This window comes from Podarcis cretensis (assembly GCF_951804945.1).
Source record: "Podarcis cretensis genome assembly, chromosome: 4".
Lineage (NCBI taxonomy): Eukaryota > Metazoa > Chordata > Lepidosauria > Squamata > Lacertidae > Podarcis > Podarcis cretensis.
This window is the reverse complement of record NC_137173.1, coordinates 12,558,866-12,582,960: the sequence shown is the minus strand read 5'-3', so window position 1 is coordinate 12,582,960 and position 24,095 is coordinate 12,558,866. Positions and strand designations below refer to the sequence as shown.

At 48.0% G+C, this 24,095-nt stretch overlaps 1 protein-coding gene across 1 annotated transcript in view; it reads left to right on the top strand.

The window, feature by feature from the left end:
• Positions 1-24,095, top strand: part of RAB30 (RAB30, member RAS oncogene family) — a 46,184-nt gene that overhangs the window by 18,825 nt on the left and 3,264 nt on the right. The window contains exons 2-4 of the mRNA XM_079974213.1: positions 18,102-18,202; positions 20,772-20,855; positions 22,771-22,954. Coding sequence (XP_079830339.1) covers positions 18,110-18,202; positions 20,772-20,855; positions 22,771-22,954 — 361 coding nt within the window. The 5' untranslated portion in view covers positions 18,102-18,109. The remainder of the gene's footprint in view (positions 1-18,101; positions 18,203-20,771; positions 20,856-22,770; positions 22,955-24,095) is intronic.

The following is a 24,095-nucleotide window of genomic DNA, read 5'->3' as shown; positions in this document are numbered from 1 at the left end:
CCTTCTGGGGTAGTTTGCTGGGTCCCCATGCTGCACACAGCTCTCTCTTGCGGCTCCTGGAAGCTGTCAGCGTGTGACAGCGGCCGTACCCCAGGAACAGCTTCTAAAAAAGGTAAAGGAACCCTGTCCGTTAAGTCCAGTCGCAGACGACTCTGGGGTTGCGGCGCTCATCTCGCTTTACTGGCCGAGGGAGCCGATGTTTGTCCACAGTTTTTCTGGGTCATGTGGCCAGCATGACTAAGCCGCTTCTGGCAAACCAGAGCAGCGCACGGAAACGCCGTTTACCTTCCCGCCGGAGCGGTATCTATTTATCTACTTGTACTTTGACGTGCTTTCGAACTGCTAGGTTGGCAGGAGAAGGGACCAAACAATGGGAGCTCACCCCATCGCAGGGATTCGAAACCGCTGACCTTCCGATGGGCAAGCCCTAGGCTCTGTGGTTTAAACCCCAGCTAAACCAGCCAAAGGGTCTCAAACCCTTAGTGAGTTAGGGGCTTCCCTTGCTTGTGAAGACAGGCTCCGGTGGATGGAGCAGATGAGATCAGTAGTGGGTCCAATGGTCAGTAAGAGAGTTTCTGCAAACTGTGGCAAGAGAAACTGATGGACTATGCGGAATTCACGAAACTGACACACAAACCACGTGACAAGGACAACTGTGACTTCAAAGAAGAATGGGAACCTTTTACAAAGTATTTAAAGAAACAACAAAATGAACTGGACTCCTTGGCAGGTTTTGAATAAACATTCACAATTTTTTCTTTATTGGCAATATATAGATAGATAAATCAAGGATTTATACATTTTTATAATATGCAGAGAACAATCTGTGTTGAGAAATCAGAAAGAGGAGCTGAGGGACGTCTGGGGGGGGGGTTGTGGGCTTTTCTTTCTTTGGGGAGGGGGGAAGAGGAGGAGGATGTATTTCTGATAAATTCTTATGTTGAAATTCCTAATAAAAATATATATATTTTAAAAAAAGACAGTTTCCGCACATGCTGTAGAAGGAAGTGGGGGGCAGATGCAGCTCGTCCCCTTGGCAAGGGAGCCCATTTTAGAGAAAGGAAACTCTGACCCTAAACCTCCACCGCCTTGCGGGATATCTTTGGCAGAAGTAAAGGCTACGGAGTAAACCCTACACAAATGCGGTAGAGTCCATAAGATGGTTGGATGGCATCTTGTACGCCTCCTTCCAGCAACTCCTGCAGCCAAGCTGGTGCCAAACGTCTTGCTCTGCTTTCCTTTGGACCAAGGTCGAGAGGGGGAAGTCTTGTCGTTTGGACAGCCCAGGACCTCCATACACACTGCCCAGGCTTGCACCCCAGGGAGGTCACTTCGGTGCTGCTAATACAGCAGGTTGACTTCACCCCCAGAGGCACACTCCGTTGTCTCTTGAGACAGATACAAACAGTCCCTCTCTGCCTCCTCTCAGGTTTCTTGAGGTCTAGCTTCAGGTTTCCAGAACCTCCTTGCTAAAGTGTCCACTACTGGGCTGCCTGACCTTTGCCTCACCTGGCAGCAGCAGGTCTCTGTTTAAATTTCCCATTATGCCCTAAGCTCAGCTGATTTCAAACCATGTGCCGTTGTGAAGTCAGGCCATTGACAGCTTGGCAGCCCTGCCTGCCTCTCAGATTTTGCCAGCAGAGGCGATGGGCATGAGGGGAAAGAGAAGCATCTGGCCAGCAGGCAGGATTCAAATTCCCACAATGCCCCAGAGCAACACTATGCCCGTGGCATTATGGGAAATCAAAATGGCCATGTGCTGCTGCTGCTGCTGCCATCAGGTAAGCTGAAGGCTGGCATCGGTGCCAGTGCACCCTATGGGTTGCAGGAAGGTGCAAGGGACTGATATCAGGCACAGCTGGTTGGTTGGAGTGCTGCACAGGAGCGCTGCAACCTTTTGTTGCAGGCCCTACTTGTCACTACAGCTGTCGGGAACAGTGACCAGTAGCTTGGCTGAAAACAAACCAGCAAAGCAGGCTCTCTCACCCAGATTCTTAAACCCACAAAACCATTTTTATTTTTTTTACCAAAGAGAGATTGTGGTATCTATCTCCAAGGCAGTGCCTGTTTCCCCCCCCCCCCCCTTTTTATCAGAAGGACTCCTTCCAAGTCCCTTAAAACTTATGGTCTGTAGCAGAGCTGGGATGAGACGTTGATGCCAGCCTTGATTTCCGCTTCCTAGAGCAGCGTGTGAGCCATGAAATGCTGCACGTTCCCTGTGTGCCAGAATGCAGTTGCATTAACACCTGTGCGTTTAATAGAGCTCTGCGGAGAAAAATTCCCCAGGAGGGTTGTCCTGCTTGAGGAGGTTTGCTTGCTCTGCGCTGGGCAGAGGCATAAAATAAGCTCCGCCATGCATCCTAATTAAAGGGCCCGAGTCTGCTCCTTTTGAAGCCAGCAACATAATCAGACCAAGGACACTGAGCTAACACCTGCCACCCTATATTGCTGCCTATAAAATGCAACTCGCACCTACAGGATTTGTAATGCGCTGGGTTTTGCCATCGAGGCATCAATTTTTTATGTCTTGGAAGAAGGGGAAAATCCATTTTTCTCACCTTCCCAATCTCTCACCCCGCCCCCTCTTTTTTTCATTCTTTCTTCCTCGTTTTTGTATCTGTTTGCATTGCAAGTGCACGAAGGAACTTTGGCTTTGAAATGAAAATACAGCCATTTATTTCAATTCAAAGGAAGTGACCACAAATCCCTTCCTTCACTCATTCACCACAGGAAAGCCTCGCTCCCTTCTCTTTCGTCTGCTGTCTGGGGATAAAACTGACCTTCCTCACAGGGCTGTTGTGAAAGATTGATGGGCAGGTTAAAAAGTAGGTGGGGGGGGTTGTCTGGGGGCGCGTGGGAGCACACATGCAACCGTCCCTTCTAACATCCCTGCCCTGCATGCAAACTCCTAACCTCCTTGGCCTGAAAGGGTCTTCTAAGAATGTTCATCTGAGTGCACTTGGAAGCTCCTTTCCGACCTTCGCGATTCCATGTGCCAATATCTTTGAGAGTAATGTGTGCCTGACTCCGCTGCTGTCTTCACACATTCACTTTGAACATGTATGTGCATGTAGAGAGCTTTGATTCTCTGCATATCTGCTCACAATTAAGCCTCCTTTCCAGCTGTTGGCTGGGAGGTCCTGTTGAGCAAGAATGCCTGGAGGGGAATTCTAAGCACATTGGGCTGGATGCACTTATGAGCCTCTCTGTACCTGAGCACCCCCGCCATGCTGGGTTCCCGATTGCGGGGAACGTTCAGACTTTTCTGCTCGATCTGGGGAGCTTGGTAGTGCAGGGGGCAGGCTGGCATGTGTGTGGGGACATTTGGGGTAGGGCTGGCGCCTGGGGTCCTACACCACATGATTTGACATACCACAATAGCTCTGTTCCTGAGCAGAGCATTGCCATTGTGCTGCCAAATACAGCAGTTCTTTCCAAGGATATCAGGACAAAAGGAATGAGGAGGTGGAAGGGGAACCAAAACAGTTTTATTAACAAATAAACAGCTGGCATACAAAGCATAAAATAAAACATACCTGACAGGGGCTACCCAATCTCCCCTTCAGCTGCCCGGAGCCCCAGGTAGAGCAGCAGGGGAAAGACCCTAACCCTCGGTCTCCCAGCATCAGGTCCTTTGATCTGGGCAGAAGCTCCCCGGGCCTCTCCCACCTATGGCTGTTATAGCCTGCCTTGATGTAATCAAGGGCACCTGGCATTACTCATGATTAGCCCAGGACCCTGAGATGGAACTAATACAGAGCAGCTGAGAGTCTCCCACTACCTGCAGCCCGGCATCCAGCCAGCACTTGCAACACAGAAGAACCAAAGAAACACCTGACAGGTGTGTGAAGCACAAGACTCAAACTGGGGATGTTAAAGGGAAAGGGACATGCCACCTAACTCCTCGGAATACAATTGTCTTCCGCATTTCCACTACATTGTGCCACCTATATCTTGAAGCCAATGCTGGAGAACGTGGATTCAGCATTTAAGGTGAAATGTGACTGTATTTGCTTGCACTCTTCCATAGCTACTCTTGCCCCTCCTGTTCCTCTCTGCTCTTTGTTGTTTTCCCCGAAGATTGTAAACTCCTTGAGGGCAGACAGCTTTTTGTATGCACACAAAACTTTGCAAACAACCCAGAATGCTTTGCATATTGACTGCGAGTGAGATTTGTATGTCAGTAGTTCTGGCACTACCTTGTCCACAAAGATGCAGATGTTTTCTTGCTTTGGCTTTGCCCAGTAACAAGGAACATCTGCACAGCTTGCGGCCCACCAAGCGAGACAAGTCCACCACCCACAAATGGTGACCCAGAGGCTGTTTTTCCTGTCTGCTTTGGATTTCTAAAATCAGGATTGCAGGGGAGGAGGTGTTGGCAAGCACCTGGCCAGTCAAAATTGCGTTCACGCCTTGGTGCATCGCAAATTATGGTAGTCCACTTTAAAAGTCTAGCATTCAGCAGCACAATCCTATATTACATTACTTTCCGAAGACATCACACATTGAAAACATCCCGATACAGGGCTGCCTTCAGATGTCTTCAGAAAGTAATGTAATTGGTTATCACTTGCGACATCTCTTTGCGTGCTTATGTGGAAGCAAGTCCATTGAGATCATTGCTTCTTCCTTCCAGCACTGCAGGCTTGATCATGGTTTTTTGGCTGGGGGGTGGTGACCCATAACAGGGTCCAGCAGCCCCCAACCCAAGGTGGGTCAAGCCACTAGCTCCAGGACCATTTTCATTCTCACTTTCTTCAAATTGTTCCAAGGAGGAGGGGGGTAGCAGAAGGAGAGGGATGCAGAGGATGAGTTTAAAAAGGTCTGGGAGTAGATTGGAAGAGATGGGAGAAAGACAAACATACAGCTTAAAATTTTAAATGGGTCCCTTTTTGAATGTTAGGGGTAAAGATGAGGTCTTTGCCTGAAAAGGTTGAAGATGGCTATAACTGCATTCCTCAGTCTTTTACAGTGCAATCTTGGGTTTACTTTTCAGTAAGCCTTTCATCTCTCTCTCCTTTGAGAGCTAAAGACAGCCACAGAGCCAGACTACATTTAGGATCCAAGTCGGGAGATACGGCGACTACAGAGAGAGTAGCTATCTCGATGTTTTAAGTTAATGGCTAGACCGTGTAATGGGTGGTTGCAGACATCTCATCTCTGATGTCCTTGGCTATGAGAGAACACATCTAGGCAGCATCTGTATCTGCTTGGTTGCCTTCTTGCTCCTGGCAAGGCTCCTGAGCTGAGGTAGAACGGCATCTACATTTTGAGAAAGGGACTATATTGTTCTTTGAGGAGGTGAGGGGGGCATGCAGGAGCACAGCTAGATGATGAACAAACAGTAAGAGAGAAGAGCCACAGAGTCTTTGCAGGTGTTTGGAACCTGCAAATGCTGGGATGGGTGGCTGTGCAAGCAGCTGAGACTTGTATATTGGGGGCGACTGAGGAGGAGGAAAAGGCAGGTGCCCAAACTCAAAGCCTGACTTGACAGTGAAGCTCACAAGGTGACTTTGGACTATCCTAGTCTACCTCCCAGGACTGTTGTGAGGGTAAATAGGTGGGGGTGGGGCCGATGGAAAGGACATAACCTCTTGGATATAAATCATGCAAACTGGGCAACTTTCCATCATTTCTCTTATTTTTGCATAAATTATGCTTTAATTTTTAACTAGTTTCTATGATTTATTCTGCATAACTTTGAACTCTCTTTCCCCTGCCTGTTGGAAAGCACCACCAGTTACTTTAGACATCTTTGAAGATGCAACTTCATGGGTTTCCTTGATTATTAAGCTGTGCCCTGTCTTTTTATATAACAATGCTTTATTGCATTTTTGTATTTTGTCCTACTGTTTCTGTAGTTTGCACAGATGGTTTATATATAGCCAAGGCTGTGGCAATGGGTGAATCAAGACCCTCTTGGGGTACTAATGCTGTGAACCTCTCCATTGTAAGCTCAGGTTGTATATATGTGTAAATAAACCATATATCATAAAGACACTGCAGTCTCTACTGCCCCTTATTCTTATGGAAATACGAACCCTGGGTAAAAGCTCCTGGAACCCCTGGAATTTTGCACCGCTTGGAGATTGGGATGGCATGCAGTAATATAAATCTCTAGTGTCAAAGGCCACAATAAAGATTAAAGTGTCTTCAGCTGAAAGCTGTGTAGTGATGAAATCAGAATTCCACAACTTTGGGGCTACCACAGAGAATGCCCTCTCTCTGCAGATGCCAAGGTTAAGAGGGTCTAAGAGGGTCCATAGGGAAGGAGATGCTTTTTGGGGGGTCTTAGTTGTTTAAGGCTTTAAACGCTAATGTGAGCATATTGAATCGGCCCCGGGAACAAGCTGGGTTTCACTGCTGCTGTTTCAAAACTGGGGTTATGCGAATTTTAAACAGAACCCCAGCCAGGAATCTGTCTGCTCCATTTTGGACCTGTTGAAGTTTCTCATTCTTAGGCTTCTCCCAATACAAACTCAGCCCGGCCATCCCTTCCAACAGACGACAGTCCTCTCTAAAGTTGGACATGTGGCCTCTCCTTGGCCCATGCCCAACTCTAACCACTGCACTGTGTTGGCTCTGTAAATAATCACAACCGTACGGGAGGAGATGTGGGTCAGTGGTGACCGTGTACTCTCCCCCCCCTTTCCTGGACGTGTGTAGTTGGCCTTTAGCCTTGTATTGGAACCAGGCCTGAGCTGATGATGCTCAGAAGCCAAGTTTGAGGCTTGCAGTTTGCATTTTTCATTTTTCTGGCGGCTCAGACTATGGAAGTGCCTCCTGTCACAGTATTTTTTTTCATTTTACTTTAAGACAGCAATGCACTCTTGGCTTCTCTTTCTGTGTGAAAAGGGCAAGATGGTTTTAGCTTACACCTGGCTCTGTCTTCCCCTCTGTGCCGAGGCTAAATTGTCCTTCTGGGGTTTAAAAGATGTTTCCTCCCGTGGTTTTCTGCTGCTTCAGGAAATGGCTCCTCTGAGGCGTCTGTGGGTTGTCTCAAGCCACCCAGAGGAGGGGTCTGGCAACACTTCTCTCCTTTCAAGAAGTGAGTAGCAACTTTGCAAGTGATGCTTGTGAAGATGCAGGTGAGAATCAGGAATCCTAGAGACTGATGGAATTGTAGCATCATTTTGCCGTCCAGATGTTATCTGTCATTCAGTCTTCACACCAGCAAAATAATACTTTATTAGCTTAACTTAGGGTGTTGCAGAGCATTCACAGTGCTTCATCCTAGGGGTGTGGAGAAGATTTGGAGGGGTCCCAAATAAAGAACGGAAGCAGACAATCTTTGGACACAGATTCAGCGCTTGTCCCGGCCAAAGCACCATCTCTCCACAGGGCTTTGAACTGAAACAGAGACCTCCAAAGCGCTTGCGACACTTGGAAATTCAGGTGCTGAAGAAACCCACACACACTACCTGTCTGCAAAACCTGGAACATTTCTCCCCAAGCTTGCTACACAGGCATCTCCCCATTTAAAGCGGTAAAGAGACCCCTGACCATTAGGTCCAGTCGTGGCCGACTCTGGGGTTGCGACGCTCATCTCACTTTACTGGCTGAGGGAGCCGGCATACAGCTTCTGGGTCATGTGGCCAGCATGACTAAGCCGCTTCTGGCGAACCAGAGCAGTGCACGGAAACGCCGTTTACTTTCCCACCTATTTATCTACTTGCACTTTGAGGTGCTTTCAAACTGCTAGGTTGGCAGGAGCAGGGACCGAGCAATGGGAGCTCACCCCTTTGCGGGGATTCGAACCGCCGACCTTCTGATCGTCAAGTCCTAGGCTCTGTGGTTTAACCCACAGCGCCACCCATGTCCCTAACTCCCCATTTATGTTCACCCAATTGACGCACAACCCATGCATGCGTGCATCACGTCAAACCCAGAAGTGACTTTTAAAATGGTAGAAACTGCCCTAAAAGAGCCCAGAAAGGGCAAAAATAAAAAATTTTTAAAGAATGTGTGTGTGTTGGGGAGAACCCTGTGTTCTGAGCGGAGCTCTTTGGAGTAAGTGTTGGGAGAGATGTAATAAATGAGTAAAAAAAGTTAAAGCCTGGCTAGTGTGTAGCCATTCTGAAGGAAATCAGCCCTGAGTGCTCACTGGAAGGACAGATTGTGAAGCTGAGGCTCCAGTACTTTGGCCACCTCATGAGAAGAGAAGACTCCCTGGAGAAGACCCTGATGTTGGGAAAGATGGAGGGCACAAGGAGAAGGGGGCGACAGAGGACGAGATGGTTGGATAGTGTTTTCGAGGTTACCAGCATGAGTCTGACCAAGCTGCGGGGGGCAGTGGAGGACAGGAGTGCCTGGCGTTCTCTGGTCCATGGGGTCACGAAGAGTCGGACACGACTAAACGACTAAACAACAACAACAACAGTGTGTAGCCATAAAACCCCCCACAATTCTGCAAGAGATGTCCTCCCTCAGCAAAAAGAGCCACATGCCCATGGTGCTGCCGGCCCCCTTCCTTTCCTCTCTCTCTCACACACACAGTGAGTTAGCATTGCAGGCTCTATTACAGTGGTACCTCGGGTTAAGTACTTAATTCGTTCCGGAGGTCCGTACTTAACCTGAAACTGTTCTTAACCTGAAGCACCACTTTAGCTAATGGGGCCTCCTGCTGCTGCCGCCGCGCCGCCGGAGCACGATTTCTGTTCTCATCCTGAAGCAAAGTTCTTAACCTGAAGCACTATTTCTGGGTTAACGGAGTCTGTAGCCTGAAGCGTATGTAACCTGAAGCTTATGTAACCTGAGGTACCACTGTACATCTGAAAACTTTATTTTCTACTGTAGCAGGAAACCCCCCCCCCATCATTCAGTTTGTACAAACTTCACACACGCTCACACTCACACACTACATACGCTACGCTTCTGTTATAAATTCATAGAAAATCAACCATGCATCGGATTTGCACTGTTCTTTTATTTTACTCCATGAACGAAGGACTACAAAATGGGGAAGGTTTGATACAGGGCAGCCATAATCCCTTCACCATCCCAGCACATCCACAGGAGCCCTGCCCAGTTGCTATGCCAACCCTGATGGTCCTAGACAGAAGACAATCAAGATCACAAAGAACTTGCATATGGGAATGGATTCAGCACGGACTGGAACAAAGGACAATAATCAGCTCTTCCCTCTGGGGGCAGGAAACTGCAAACTCCCCTCTGTCACCTGGAAAGTACTCATGGGGAGGGGGAAAGAGGGAACCAGCCAGGTGACAGGACACTCAGGTTACCACCACAACTCCTCCCTCAACCCCCCCTTTCTGTAATGTATGCATGATGTTTCTGGGGGTGGGCTTGACCTAGAGGATGGGAATTTCAAAAGTTTTTATAAGGTCTTGCACACCATTTTTCTGTGTCTTTCCTCTCACCTGCAAGTGAGGGGAGCACCCTGTTGCAACAGTCAATAAAGGCCAAGCCTACAGGCTGCCGATTTGCTCCAATTTACTCTGGTTGGTGTCTTTACTTTTTGTCCAAGGGAGCCCTCGGATTTTTCCGGTAACACTACATTTCCCCCTCTCCTCCCTTTTCTGCAGCCAGCCACCTCAGAGCGGAATCAGAGATACTCTGATGCTGCCTTTTCTCCACAAGCAGCATGCATGCTCTGGCTGACCGACAGTCTGGCTGCTCCCTCTGACTCCTCCTCTTTGCGTTCCTGTTCCTGGGCAGATATTCTGCACGCCGGCGTGTAGGCTGGTGAGGGACACGGAGCCCAGGCTCCTTCCTTCCCTGTACACGCCTGGGGTGCAAAGAGAGAGAGGGGAGGCATTCAGTTCCTTTGTCTAGACAACATCCTGGAGTAAGTCTCCCCAAACCGGGGAAATGTTTTGAGTCGTGCTTTCTCTGACACCCTTGAGCCTCGGAGCTGCGGTGGTGGTTTGGAAGAGGCAGGAGTGCTCTGTTGTGTCCTGTCAGCAGCTGTTCATAGCCAAACATCTGGCCTCCTGACAGCAGCAACATTCCAGGTGAACGCTAGAAGAGATGGGGTTAGTCACTGCAGAGATCTCTGCAGCGTAAGATCCCAGGGTGTGGTCTGAAGGCAGAGGAGGTGAACACCTTGCAGATGCTAAGAAGGTCCGGGTTGGGTCAGTGCCTGGATGGGAGACTGCATGGGAGAAACATGTACGAGCCAGTGTGGTGTAGTGGTTAAGAGCGGTAGTCACGTAATCTGGGGAACCGGGTTCGCGTCTCCGCTCCTCCACATGCAGCTGCTGGGTGACCTTGGGCCAGTCACACTTCTTTGAAGTCTCTCAGCCCCACTCACCTCACAGAGTGTTTGTTGTGGGGGAGGAAGGGAAAGGAGATTGTTAGCCGCTTTGAGACTCCTGAAGGGGAGTGAAAGGCGGGATATCAAATCCAAACTCTTCTTCTTCTTCTACGTTGCCTTGGGTTCTTTGCTGGGAGAAACACGGGTTGCAAATGCAACAAAACGTACACAATCATAGAGAGTGATGCTTACACTTTTCTGCAAGCACAGAATTTGACAGAGAGCGAGAGGGCACAAGTTCCTGGTCCTCACGACTGAAAACAAACTAATGAAAATCGAATGCTGAATCTGACCCCCAGCACTCAACAGGCGGGATTCTATTGCTCTGCATAGCCAAACAGGTAGCAATAGCAGAATAATGGATTTCTGGAACAGCACATAATTTGGCTCTTATTGCAGAATTTTATGGCCATGTGATAGGGCTTATATTTATATAGCTTGAATTCGTCTAGTCCCTGACTTGCTTTGTAGGGGAGAAGAAATCTAAACCTGGCGGGGCCTTGCTCTTTCTTGCCCTCCCACCCCCGTTTTCTGAAGCAGTGCTTCAGCTGTTTTTATAGTATTCCCAAAAGCCAGTCTTTTCATCAGTATGCTTTGTAGCAATTGTCCAGCTGGGTCAAAGGGCCTGTTGGTTTTCTATTTGCCCTGGACCTTTGGCAATCTTTTCCAAGGGAGCTGATTGTTCTGGCCAGCTGTGAGCATTTGTAACAACCCTGACACCACATTCCAGAGGCCAGAAATGCATCTGCAGCAGCCAGAAAGATTTCCAAGAAATATTTAGACTTTGCAGATGGGTGTTTCCATCTCTCTCTCTCCCCCCTCCCTTCTCCTTTTCAGAATGTGTTTTGGCTGCTCTTTGCCTTCTGCTTCCAATAAAACCAACTTAGTCCTCCCACACCCCCTTAGTATTTTTGTTCTGGGTGTCCTTCCCCCCTGTGTCTGCACAGACAGGGACAAAGGATCATCCTTATCTGCGTGGCCCTGACACATGCAATAGCTGAAGAGAAGTCAGTCACGCACAGTCAAGGGGAAGGGTGGGAAAAAGCGCAAAGAGGCTCACGCGCAGCTGATGTAACATCCACATCAGATGTAAATTGTTGCCTGCATGCCATTCCTGTTCACCTTTGGCTACCAGTGCTGATAACACCAAGGTTGCAAGTTCAATCCCTGTATGGGACAACCGCATTGCAGGGGGTTGGACTAGATGATCTGTCCCAACTCTATGATTCTATGATATAGATCAACATACAGCTTCCATCCCACCCAACAATCATCTCAGAAGATGAAGCAAGCCTGAGAACTGCCGGGGAACAGACGTAATTCAGCAGTAGAACATCTACATTGCATGCAGAAAGACCTCAGATTCAGTCCCCAGCGTCTCCAGGAACAAGTTGGAAGAGATCCCTGCCTGAAACTTTGGAGATTTGCTGACAGTTAGTGCTGTAAAGGTAAAGGGGCCCCTGACCATTAGGTCCAGTCATGGCCGACTCTGGGGTTGTGGCGCTCATCTTGCTTTATTGGCCAAGGGAGCAGGCGTACAGCTTCCGGGTCATGTGGCCAGCATGACTAAGCCGCTTCTGGCAAACCAGAGCAGTGCACGGAAACGCCGTTTACCTTCCCGCCAGAGCGGTACCTATCTATCTACTTGCACTTTGATGTGCTTTTGAACTACTAGGTTGGCAGGAGCAGGGACTGAGCAACGGGAGCTCACCCCGTCGCGGGGATTCGAACCACTGACCTTCTGATCGGCAAGTCCTAGGCTCTGTGGTTTAACCCACAGCGCCACCCACGTCCCATTTGGCTACCAGGCTAGTGCTTAAATGCAAGGCAAATTCACAGAGGACAAGGCTCTCAATGGCTACTAAACATGGATGGCTGTGCTCTGCCCACTTGGCTGGAGGTAGTAATGCTTCTGAATGCAAGTTGCTGGAAACCACAGGAGGAGAGAGGGCTTTGGTGGGGCATCTGGTTGGCCACCGTGAGAACAGGACGCTGGAGTAGCTGGGCCATTGGTCTGATCCAGCAGGCTCTTCTTACCTTCTTAAGGCTTCTGCAAGCTATAATGATCTCTAATGTGATGCCCTGCAAATCCAGCTTTTGGCTTCAAAGGGTTGGGATTTTGCTGTACCCTAAGGACTTCTCCCCCCTTGCTAATTTAATCTTGTTTACTGCAGTTGATTAACTCAGGCACAGCGCTGCTGCTAGCAGTGGTACCTTGGGTTACATATGCTTCAGGTTACAGATGCTTCAGGTTACAGACTCCGCTAACCCAGAAATAGTACCTCGGGTTAAGAACTTTGTTTCAGGATGAGAACAGAAATCGTGCTCTGGCGGCGCAGCGGCAGCATGAGGCCCCATGAGCTAAAGTGGTGCTTCAGGTTAAGAACAGTTTCAGGTTAAGTACCGTATTTTTCGCCCTATAGGACGCACTTTTTCCCCTCCAAAAATGAAGGGGAAATGTGTGTGCGTCCTATGGGGTGAATGCAGGCTTTCGCTGAAGCCTGGAGAGCGAGAGGCGTTGGTGCGCACCGACGTCTCTCGCTCTCCAGGCTCCAGGAAGCTATCCGCAAGCCTTGCATGCCCGGGGGGAGTTCCCCAGGGCGCACAAGCCTTGCGGGCGGCAGCCTGCAGCGCGGAGCACGGGGCGCCCTCCGGAGGACGCCCCGTGCTCCGCGCAGGTGTCGGCAAGCCTTGCGCACCGGGGGGCGCGTGGGGCGCCCTGAAACAGAGGGCTCCCCATGCTGCGGACAGTAGCCTGCCGCCCGACGCGCGGGGCGCCCTGAAGCAGAGCGCCCCTCGCGCCGGGCAGACATCGGCCAGCCCCACAAGCTCGGGGGACAGCGGGGAGGCGCAGCACCGCCATCCCACAGTTCCCCGACCTTTATTTCCTTTATTTCCCCCCCAGAAAAGTAGGTGCGTCCTATGGGACGGAGCGTCCTATGGGACGAAAAATATGGTACGCACCTCCGGAACAAATTAAGTACTTAACCCGAGGTACCACTGTAAAAGCTTTTCCTCGCACATGATTGAATCTTCTTCACTATAGTTGATGGACTCACGAATGTTACCTGTGTTTATTTTTTGAAATCCCAGACCACGCTGAATTAGATCATTTCCAAAGTGCGCAAGACCCTATTGTTTTTATTTGTTAAAGCGGACTGGAAGTGGAGACAGGAAAGAGCAGTGAGGTTTTTTTGGTTTGTGGATAGCCATAAATTATATGAAACTGCGAAGATCCAAGCAGACCACAGAGAGCTCCCAAAGGATCTCTCCAAAGTGGGCAAACGGGCCACAAAATGTCAAATGAGATTCGTTCTGTGTTCCATGTGATTGTTTTTAGTAAAATAAAATAAATCCCTAATTTCACATGGCATTGATGGGGGGGGGGGGGTCTGACCAGGAAAGAGATTTTGGCATCATGGTAGATTGCTCAATGAAAAAGTTGATCCAGTATGCAGGAACCGTGTGATGTCTTTCTATACATCTGTGGTCCTGACCTATTTGGAATATTGTGTCATTCTGGTTCCCACTTTTCCAATATATGCAGTGTTGGAAAAGGTGAAGAGAAGAGCAACCGAAATTCAGTTTAATTTATTGCATTTATGTTCCATGTTTTTCTCCAAAGATCTCAAAGCAGTCTGCATGGTTCTCCCCCATCCCATTTAAAGTTCTCAAGGGGTCAGAGCACATCATCCCAGAGCTATGGTTCCCAATTGGTGGTCTGCGGAGGCACATCCCCATCAATGGGGACATCCTATTTTGGGGGGCTGTGATCTCGCACGGGTCATGTGACTCGCACGGGAGCACGGCCCAGTTTTGCACTGGGGAATGTTGGAAGGTATGGTGGCACCATTCACATGATAAAAACTGGCAAAGAGATGTCAAGATTTTCAAAAGTAGGGGGTCCATAACTTGGCTTTTGAAAAACAGGGGGACACAGTGCTTAGCTAATTGAGAGCCGTTACCCTAGAGGAAACACTAAAGGCATTTGGTTTTTTCTAGTTTTGGGCTGACTAAGGCAGGGTTCACAGAGGGTTGGTATACAGTATATTGATATTTTACAAGATTTATTTACCATTTTCTTAACACTCTGAGTGGTTTACATATTCATAATCATTCTTATTTATTTTATTCATTCATAAAAGCATTCCTTTACTGCTGTATCATGAATTATCAGGGTGGTGTACAACAACAAATAATAATAATAATAATAGTAATAGTAATAGTAATAATACTACAAATAATCATTAAAGTGACTGGCTAATTAAACAGCTACAAAGGCCTGCTGCCATTTAAATAAAAAATATTCAGGAGATGCCTGAAAGTCAAAAGTGATGTTGGCTTCTGGTTGAGGCTGTTATGACTGCAATACCAATAAAATCAAGCAAGTAGACATAATAAAACAGAACATTCAAGATAATGGGCAGAGTAGATGAAGCGAACAGAGAGAGATTTCTTTTACAATATTAGAGCCCAGGGTCATTCAGTGACGCTGAACGTTGGCGGGAGTTCGGGATAGACCAAGAAGGAGGTGATCTTCACGCAGCCCATATGGAATTTGCTACCACAAGGTATGCGTGAACATCTCTGGGCTGCTTTGAACAGGGATTTAAGACATATTCGTGGAGGATAAGGAGCTCTAGATGGTGTATGTGGTTCTCACAATAACCCTGCAAGGTACCGTATTTTTTGTTCTATAAGACTCACTTTTTCCCTCCTAAAAAGTAAGGGGAAATGTGTGTGTGTCTTATGGAGCGAATGCAGGCTGCGCAGCTATAACAGAAGCCAAAACAGCAAGAGGGATTGCTGCTTTCACTGCGCAGCGATCCCTTTTGCTCTTCTGGCTTCTGAGATTCAGAATATTTTTTTCCCTTGTTTTCCTCCTCCAAAAACTAGGTACGTCTTGCGGTCTGGTGCATTTTATAGAGCGAAAAATACGGTAGTTTAGGCTGAGAGACAGTGGATGGCCCAAGGTCACCCAGAGAGCTTCATGGTTGAGTGGGGATTCGAACCCTAATCTCCCAGGTCATAGCCAAACATTCTAACCATGATACCTTGCTGACTGCAGTATACTACTTCCAGAATCAGAGGTAGCATGCCTCCAAGTACTAGATGCTGGAGAAGAACAGCGAGAGAGGGCTTTGCACCACTTCCTGCTTTTGGTCTTCCTGGAGGCATCTGGTTGGGGGCTGCTGTGGGAAGCAGACCAGATAGACCTTCAGTCTGAGCCACCAGGGCTCTTCTTACCGCTTTAAACACTGAATTCACTTCCTGTGTTGAGAAGAGGGAAACCGAAGGCCTTCTTCCAAAACCATCCCGTGGCTTCTGTGCAATTATAGACAGAAAGTTGAACGGCACCCAGGAGCTGCCGTCTGAGGTTTTATACCTCGAGCTGCCCGAGGGTCACTGAGCACTGAGTGTGACAAAGGGTTGCATCTGTAATGTGGCGCTGTTACTGAAGGATAGAAACAGCAACAGGCGAGAAGCGAGTTGGCTGTAGCCAAAGTCCAGTTGCAGTCATGTTCGTACGGTGAGGTTGAGATGACAAAGTTGGCTCCAAAGGGGGGCTACCATGTGCTTTTCACATCCACCCCAGGGTTCGAAATTAGCAGGGCGCTAGGCGCATTTCACACCTAAAGATTCTCCATTTGCGAGCACCTCAGAAAGTCTGGGTGCCATTTTTTGCGCCTGGCTGACACTCAAGGATTACTGAAACGTATGTGCTTTGAAGCCTCAAAGTATATGTTAAGGAGTTTAACAATAGAGAGTAGAGTGTTTTGAAAACTGAAGCATGGTACCAATATTTTTTGCTGTAAACACATTAAATACTTGTGTGACGTTAACGTATGAGAGTGCTGGAGGTGAAATAGTTAAACAGGTTATCCAGTCAGGACCCGGGGGGGGGGTGGTGGTGGTGGAGTCAGAGGGACTATAAAACCAGCTCTGGGAGGGGCGAAGGGGGGAGTTGGGTGGGAGTTGGGTGGTTGGTTGGAGTGGGAGTGAATTGGGATAGAGTCTGTGGGTAGGTTGAGTTAGTGTATCGTATAAGCTGAGTCAGGAACAGTTAGGAGCTAGGAAGACAAGTAAATATCTGAGAGGTGGTTTAGTGAGGGAGAGCAGGTAGCGGAAGTTATAGGTCTGGATAGGCACCCTATGATTGTAATTGACCAATACCATTTATGAAACCACACGCTTGTTAAACTGCAATAAATAAACAGACGTTTATGTTCCAATTTAACCCTGACTGGACTCAGTATTGTACCAGGTAGGGCCTGGGTGGCGGCAGCGAGAAATAAAGTGGTGGCACAGGGATCAATAGACGGTGAAACGTCCGGGGACCCTGTGTGATCGCCACACCATGTATTAACAATTTCTGTTAAAAATGTGATATTAACAATGTGTCACTTATGTGAACTGCATATTAGTTCATGCTTATCAAAATAATAAATAAAGTGTTGCTGGCTCTCTCTTTCTCTCCCCCCGCCCCATGGCAACTAGACCTTCTGTTTTGGCCCCCACAACCCAGGTCCCAGGAGCCATTTGGCTCCTAGCTTTTCTATTCCAGTTTCTAATACTGATCCATCCATGGGAACCTTTATAAATGTGTGATATGGCCCTTCGTACCACCTTCTCTCCCAGCATCTCTAGGTAAAAAGATCTCTGGTACCCTTGTATGCCTCCTTCCGGGAAATCCTCCAGCTAAGCTGGTGCCAAACATCTTGCTCTGCTTTCCTTTGGACCACTTCAGCGAGGCTGAGAAGGGGGGGTCTTGTCATCCGGGCAGCCCAGGATCCTCCATACTCACTGCCCAGACTTGTGCCCCGGGGAGATCACTTAGATGCTGCTAACGCAGTGGTTTGACTTCACCATCGGAGGAGCACTCCATTGTCTCTTGAGGCAGATGGAGGCCAACATCCCCAGAGCTGTCAAAGACCTCTCTCTCCCTGAGAACCTGGGGCAGATTGAGGAGCCATTGCTGGCTAGGTGGCCCAATGGGCTGAATCAATGGTTCTCAAAGTGGGTGGGGTGGGGATTACCTAGGGGACAGCAGAGGGGGACGCTGGAGTTGTAAATGACTACCAGGCTTTGAAAAACTGGTATCAATGCAGCAACTTCACCAGTGTTGTTGAATTAATTAAACTTAGTAGTTTTGATTGGATTTTGAATAAAATGTGCAATCACTTGTTACTGTTTTGATTTTTTAAAATTGTGTTATTATCTTCCTTAGCAGGTTGCTCAGACTGCTATTCTGAACAACCCTTTTTGCAGGCTAGGGGGAACGATATATACGATATCTTTATTGTCATTGTCCCATACAGAACAATGAAATTGGAACTGGGGATAAGTTCATGAAACCAAAGGGTTGGTGGCCCAAAGGAGTTTGGGAACTGTTTCTTTGAATGCTGTATAAGGGAACTATATTATTTGCATAGCATCCCTCATCCACAGTTCTCAGGGCAGTTCAAGACGTTGCAGTAATCTAACCTAGAGGTTACCAGATCACAGGCAACAGCAGTTCCTGGGTTCATGTGCTGCCATGATTTCTGTGTGCTGGTGAGAAATTGCCAATACCGCAGTGACCTTTGCCTTGAATACCTGGAGGATCAAAGTCCGTCAATAATGAAATAAGTCACTGGGTCTTCTAATGTCCCTCCTTTATGTATTTTGCTTCTGATTCTGTATCGCCGGTGGATTCTAGGGAGCTTAACTGGAAACCTGGTGCTCCTTTAACCAGCGGGAGTTAAAGCCCTTTGGAGAAGACCGGCTGCGACGGAAGCCCTTTGGGGATTTCTTTTTTAATTCCTTGTTTTCCTTTCCCTTGCAGCTGTGTAAATGAGTATGGAAGATTATGACTTTCTCTTCAAAATAGTTTTAATTGGGAACGCTGGCGTGGGGAAGACCTGCTTAGTGCGGCGGTTTACTCAGGTAAGGTGGCATTTCAGGGTTGTTGATGCTTCAGGCATTCGAGAAGGGCAGGGCAGATGTGTATGCAGCACATTCATATATGTGTTAGTGCGCAGGAGGAAGGAGCTAGGACCCAGGAGAACCTCTGCCATCATCTCCTGGTATGAGGCAGGACTGTACCATCATATAGTAAGAGAGGGCATCAGCCAACGCAGGAGTGGCTTGCCTGTGACCTTCCGGGTGTTCCCCTATTCTTGTATCAGGGTGGCCAGTCTGGCGATCTCCTTATGTTTCTGGACTCCAACTCCCATCATCCCCAGCCAGATTGACCTCTTGTCAGGGATGATGGGAGTTGGAGTCCAACAGCATTTGAAGGGCTGCAGGCTCTCCATCTTTGAACTGCAGTCTCTGCTGCTGCTGCTGGGTTTTGGGGCAGGATGAACCTCATGGGTGAAGACAGGCTGGGGAAATTCTGTTGGACCATGCACATTGTTTGAGGATTGCAGCATCAACAGGAACTTGGGGAGGTTTTTAAACAGAGGATGGATGGGGATCCACTGGAGATTCTTTAGCTGTGGTTCCTGCATCGCTGGGGGGTTGCAGGGGCTTGCAGAGCCAGGCAGAGGCCCGGACCAGGTAGATAATGTGCCCCCCCTTTTTTTTACCCTGGGGATAGCTGAAGTCTTATAAATAAGTAAGTACAGTGGTATCTTGGGATGCGAACAGGATCCATTCCAGAGCCCCGTTTGCATCCAGAAGCAAACGTAACTGGTGACGGCACATTTGCGCACATGCGCGTCTCTTTTCGCCGCTTCTGCGCATGCATGTGACGTCATTTTGAGTGTCTGCGCATGGCGAGCGGCGAAACCCGGAAGTAACGCGCTCCGTTACTTCCGGGTTGCCGCGGAGCGCAACTCGAACATGCTCAACATGAAGCGTATTCAACCCAAGGTATGACTGTATATAAATAATTTTCACAAAAGTTATGCTGACAAATAATTTTATTTCAAGGCTTTAACCATATCTGCATATAAAGACAAAATGGAAAATATAGTTATTGCGATTGTGAATATGCTGGCTAAGGCCCCCTTTGGAATCGGAGGCCCGGGCCAAGTGGCCCATATGGCCCCTCCTCTGTCTGGGCCTGGGGGGTGGGACTAGATGACCAAGTTGCAGGGGAGTGCTCTGTTGTGCTGCAGACTTCCTATAGGATGCAGACCCAGATGGGCTCTTGTTATATTTCTATGAGCAGGTAGGTGATGCCACTTTGGTGGAAGGAAAGTAATAACAGAAAACTGGCTTTCCTCTTCCCTTTCTGTGCAAGAAGACATTGAAAGGGTCAGCGGCGACATTGCAATAGCCTGGTAGAAAGGAAGTTCTTGCCGAGCGGTTGCGTAACGCACGGAATGTTTCTTGGCAGTTCTGCATCTTAAACAGTCAGCACTTCTTCCCCGTGGAGACCTTTCAAAGAATGTGCCTGGAAATATTCTCTTTTCTATGGGCAGCCTGCCATGGGGGCTGGAGCGAAGTTGACCCCCCACCCCTGGGGAAGTGGGGGTGGGGAATCAAAACACCAGCTTATCCACTCCACAGCCCGTCCCTGTAAGTGTTCCGAGGGATGGAGGTGTCCAACAAAACAAGAGGAACAAGTTGTGGTGCAGAGCTAACAAAAGAGGCAGCTGGTGCTTTGCTTGCTTGCTTGCTCTGTTCCAACAGCGCCAACTTAAAATTCTGCTGGGAGCACTGCAGACTGACCGAACTCGCTGTGATTTGGTGGTTTCTGGGAGACATCTCCAGGTGATTTGTGTTCCTTTGCAAGGAACATAAATCTTGCTTGCTGCGCACACGGGGGGAAAACAAAACCACCCAAACATCTCTTCTGTATAAAAAGTTGGGGGGAGGTGAGAGAGAATCTGCACATATTTCACTTTTGAGAAATACTGGGCTTTTCAGCTACCTCTCATAGCTTCCAAACATTATTATTTTTTTGCTCCGTTGGGCTGGTCCTCCATGTCAGATGGGATTTGCACAACTTGGTCCCCCATCTTCTGAAAAACCGGCTGCAGAACAGTAGCTTTGGGGGGGGGGGGTTTGCGAAGTGGTTTCTCTGAGCTGGACGAAGGAAAACAGTGTACAAGAAATCCAAATGAAATCCAAAGTGTGCAGCTCAGGAGAGTATTGGCCATGCGTTTTACGAAGGGAGGACGGTGTCCCCAAGGGACTCTGGAGACCATCTGTGCACGGAACTGCAGGTGTCAATTCCTTGGCCACGTTCCCCAGCCACTGAATGAGGCATCCTTGCCTGCAAAAAACCTAGAATTGGACCTGTTGGTGGTGCCTCATTGATTGCCATTATGCTGCAGGGCTGTTGCCTTGAGCAAAATTCTACTGTTGCAGGAAATCTGAAAATTTCCCTCTAGCCTTCCGTAAAGAAGAGATTCAGAAGAGGCATGTAATGACACAGAGCCTCAAGTCAGAACATTGATCGGTGTTCACAAGATTCTTCCACTAGGACAACGGCAGTGTGAAATGTCCAACATTCCTTATGCTGAAAATGTTTTATGAACAATGTTTGTTTTCCCTTCTCAAGGGTCTTTTTCCACCAGGGCAAGGTGCCACAATCGGCGTTGACTTTATGATTAAGACAGTGGAGATCAATGGTGAAAAAGTAAAGGTAAGGGTTTGCTTGGTTTTTCCCTCCACTTTGAGTTGATTTGACATAAGGAAAAACAGTTTTCTCTGTTAAAATATATATGACCACTCAGGGAAATACCTGGGATCTTGGGATTGGAACTCTCATATTGGCGCCATGTTGTGTGATGTATGAAAACTCTGCATCCTATGAGTTTCCCCTTCATATGGAACTTCCCTGTGGCAGCAGTGGGGATTCCCATAGAAGGATCTCATTTCCCCTGTCTTTCACTCTGCCTCATCCTCTGCCCCCCCCGCCTCCTATGAACCAAAGATCAGGTTTCCCAATCAATTGGGAGGAAGCAACTAAGAAAGAGATTGTAGAGGAAAGTGGCTGGGAGGCTAGGGGTTAAGCATCTCACTCTCCCACCTGTGGCTTCTCTCTACTGAAAATCCCTCCTGGCGCTTGCTTTGCATGTTGGAGGTGAATGTTGGCGATCCAGAGTCTAACAAATGGCCTCTACTACTGGGCTTAGCTGGCAACCTATAAGTATATTGGCGGCTTTGGAAGGGGTATTGTGAATGGTTGCTATAGCATGGCAAGTGCAGATTGCCTAAGGGCCCCTCCAGGCACTCTTTTTATTGTGCATTCAATATTATTTGTGCCTATTAGGCTATTAGGTTGGTTATACATGCTCTCACTTTCAGCAATATTTGCACCTGCAAAGGTTTTCAGAAGGACACCCTGCTTTGCTTCAGATTGGTGCATGTCCCTTAACTTCCTGCTGAAATATCTTATATTCTAGGGTTGCCATATTTAAAACACTGTAACTATGGACAGAAAAGTTGTTAAGCTTTTTGGGAGGGGAGGGGGCCAAAGTTGTTGAGCTTTTTGGGCAAAATTGCTTTATGGGCTCCCATACGTCTAAGAGATTTTCCCGATTTCCATACAGACGTATGGCAAGTTTTCTGGGGGAGCATTGTACAGCAACTAATAGAGTAGAGTGATATGTGGACTGTGCAGTATAAATCCAGCACTAATGCAATATTGTTGGATTCAATGACATGTTGCAGAATACACCCGGGGAGGGCACCTACCAGTCTGGAGGGGCCCTAAGTTGTTGTAGGGCAAGGGTAGGGAACCTTTTCTGGTGGGCAGCCCGTTCCTTATCGCAGTCCCGGAAGGGCTGCCCACCTGCCCAGTTACATTCCCCCATCACTTTGCATGCATATGCAGTATCCACATGAGGCTGGTTCCAAGGAGAATCACCGGGGATGTCATGCATACATACATAATTTTATTTGTATGTCGCTTTTCCATAGATGAAACCATGCTCAAGGTGGCTTTAAAAGAATTACATAATTACAGACATAACATAAGTAGTAATAAACAATAAAGTATCAAAAATACACAACCAAAATTAAACAATTTCCCTATAAAATTCAGAAGATCTAAAATAAAGATACAAAAATTAGTATCATTAACAGCGACAGCCCCCCTCTCAACAACCCCCCCAAAATACCCCAGCCCAAGAGTCATCTCAGCTTCATGCCTCCTGTTGTAAATCTCAAAATGCAGAAAGGGTTGTGTCTGTGTCATAAAGTAGACAGGGCACGAGAGAAGTTTATATCATCACGAATCATGGAAGGAGCTAAGAGAGAGCGATCCATCCCTTCCGTTTCTCCTAATAAAATTCAGGGTGAAGCTGTGGGCCTTTTGACATGCAATACAACCTTGTTTTAAACAGATCCAGCAAGGCACTTTTCGACATTCTTAAAATGGGGTTGGGTTTATCGGGTGGCATACGGAAGAAATATTGCCTACGTTGAGACATTCTCGGGAAGGAAATTGGGGTCAATGAGACATTCTAATTGAGGATTTTGTACTAATGCAGTCGCTTTCTCCTTCCCACCCACCCACCCCAATCATTTTTCCTCCCTTGTTATGGGAAAAAAAGCTGCAGATCTGGGACACGGCAGGACAAGAGCGATTTCGGTCCATTACTCAAAGTTACTATCGCAGTGCTAATGCATTAATACTGACCTATGACATCACCTGCGAAGAGTCCTTCCGATGCCTCCCAGAGTGGCTGCGGGAGATAGAGCAGTACGCCAGCAATAAGGTCATCACCGTCCTAGTGGGTAAGAGGCATTGATGCAAAGGGAGCCTTAATAGCAAATCCATGGGTGGCAGAGTTGGGCAGGGGGAGTTGGAGCACAGGGCCATTGGAAGCATTGGCGGAAGGGAGATATGTGTGGCCTGCCTTCTTTGGACACAGCTATGCGCTGCGCTAGGCTTAACGCCAGCGATTTTTAGCAAGGATATGGAGGCCCAAGGTCTCAAAACGGCTCCCGGAGCAGTTTTATAGAGCTGTTGATTGCCGTTGGCAGATTTTATTGGAGTAGTAAAGAGGCTGCATGCAGACAGGGCTGGTCACTTCCAAGGAGAGCAGGGAAGGAAGGAGAAAGAGGGTCCAGACTTCCATGCTTCACCTCTCTTATGAGTTTTGTATGTCATGATGGCAAGCCCACAAATTGCAGCGTTTTCTTAACTTAACCGAGCAGCCTGCTCCCCATGCCCATATCCAGTGTTCAGAGATGACTGACGTTGCTTATGCAGGCAAAACACCAGTATCTGTGCACAGGAAGGAAGCATCTGCAGGCTCAGGGAAACCCCAAGATTTGCCTGTACCCAAAAAAACCACACCACCCTTTAGGGAAACAGGGCAAAAGGGAAAGGGAGAAACAGCTTCCCCAAAAACATAGCTGAATGAGAAATGCATTAGCTTAGTGGCCATGGAATGCTTTTCTTTGTGAGGACCGAGGGAGCAAATGGCGAGGGAGGATCAAATGGAGTCTCCAGAACTGGAGTATCCTGCAAGGCAATATTTTGTTGCAGCCCCCACTAGTAGCTCAGAAACCCATGGTTGCATCTACATGCTCTTTTTGCACTGAAATTTTATTCTGAATACCCAGAAAAGTAATGTGGTTCTCTCTCTCTCTCTCTCTCTCTCTCTCACACACACACACACACACACACACACACCCCACTGCTCCTAGGAGGGCTTACTGGCTAGATAATTCCCCATGCTGGGTCGCATCTTCTCCTCTGGCTCCTTTTCAAATGGAAACTCTTCCAGTCATTTAAGTGCGTTGGGACAGGGGTACAAAATGGGCACCAGGGATTGTACAGATATATTGACCACTTTGTTATTAAAAACAAACTACAACAAAACTTAAGGCTTTCCTTCCTGTTTGAAATAATTGGACTTGATGATAGAAG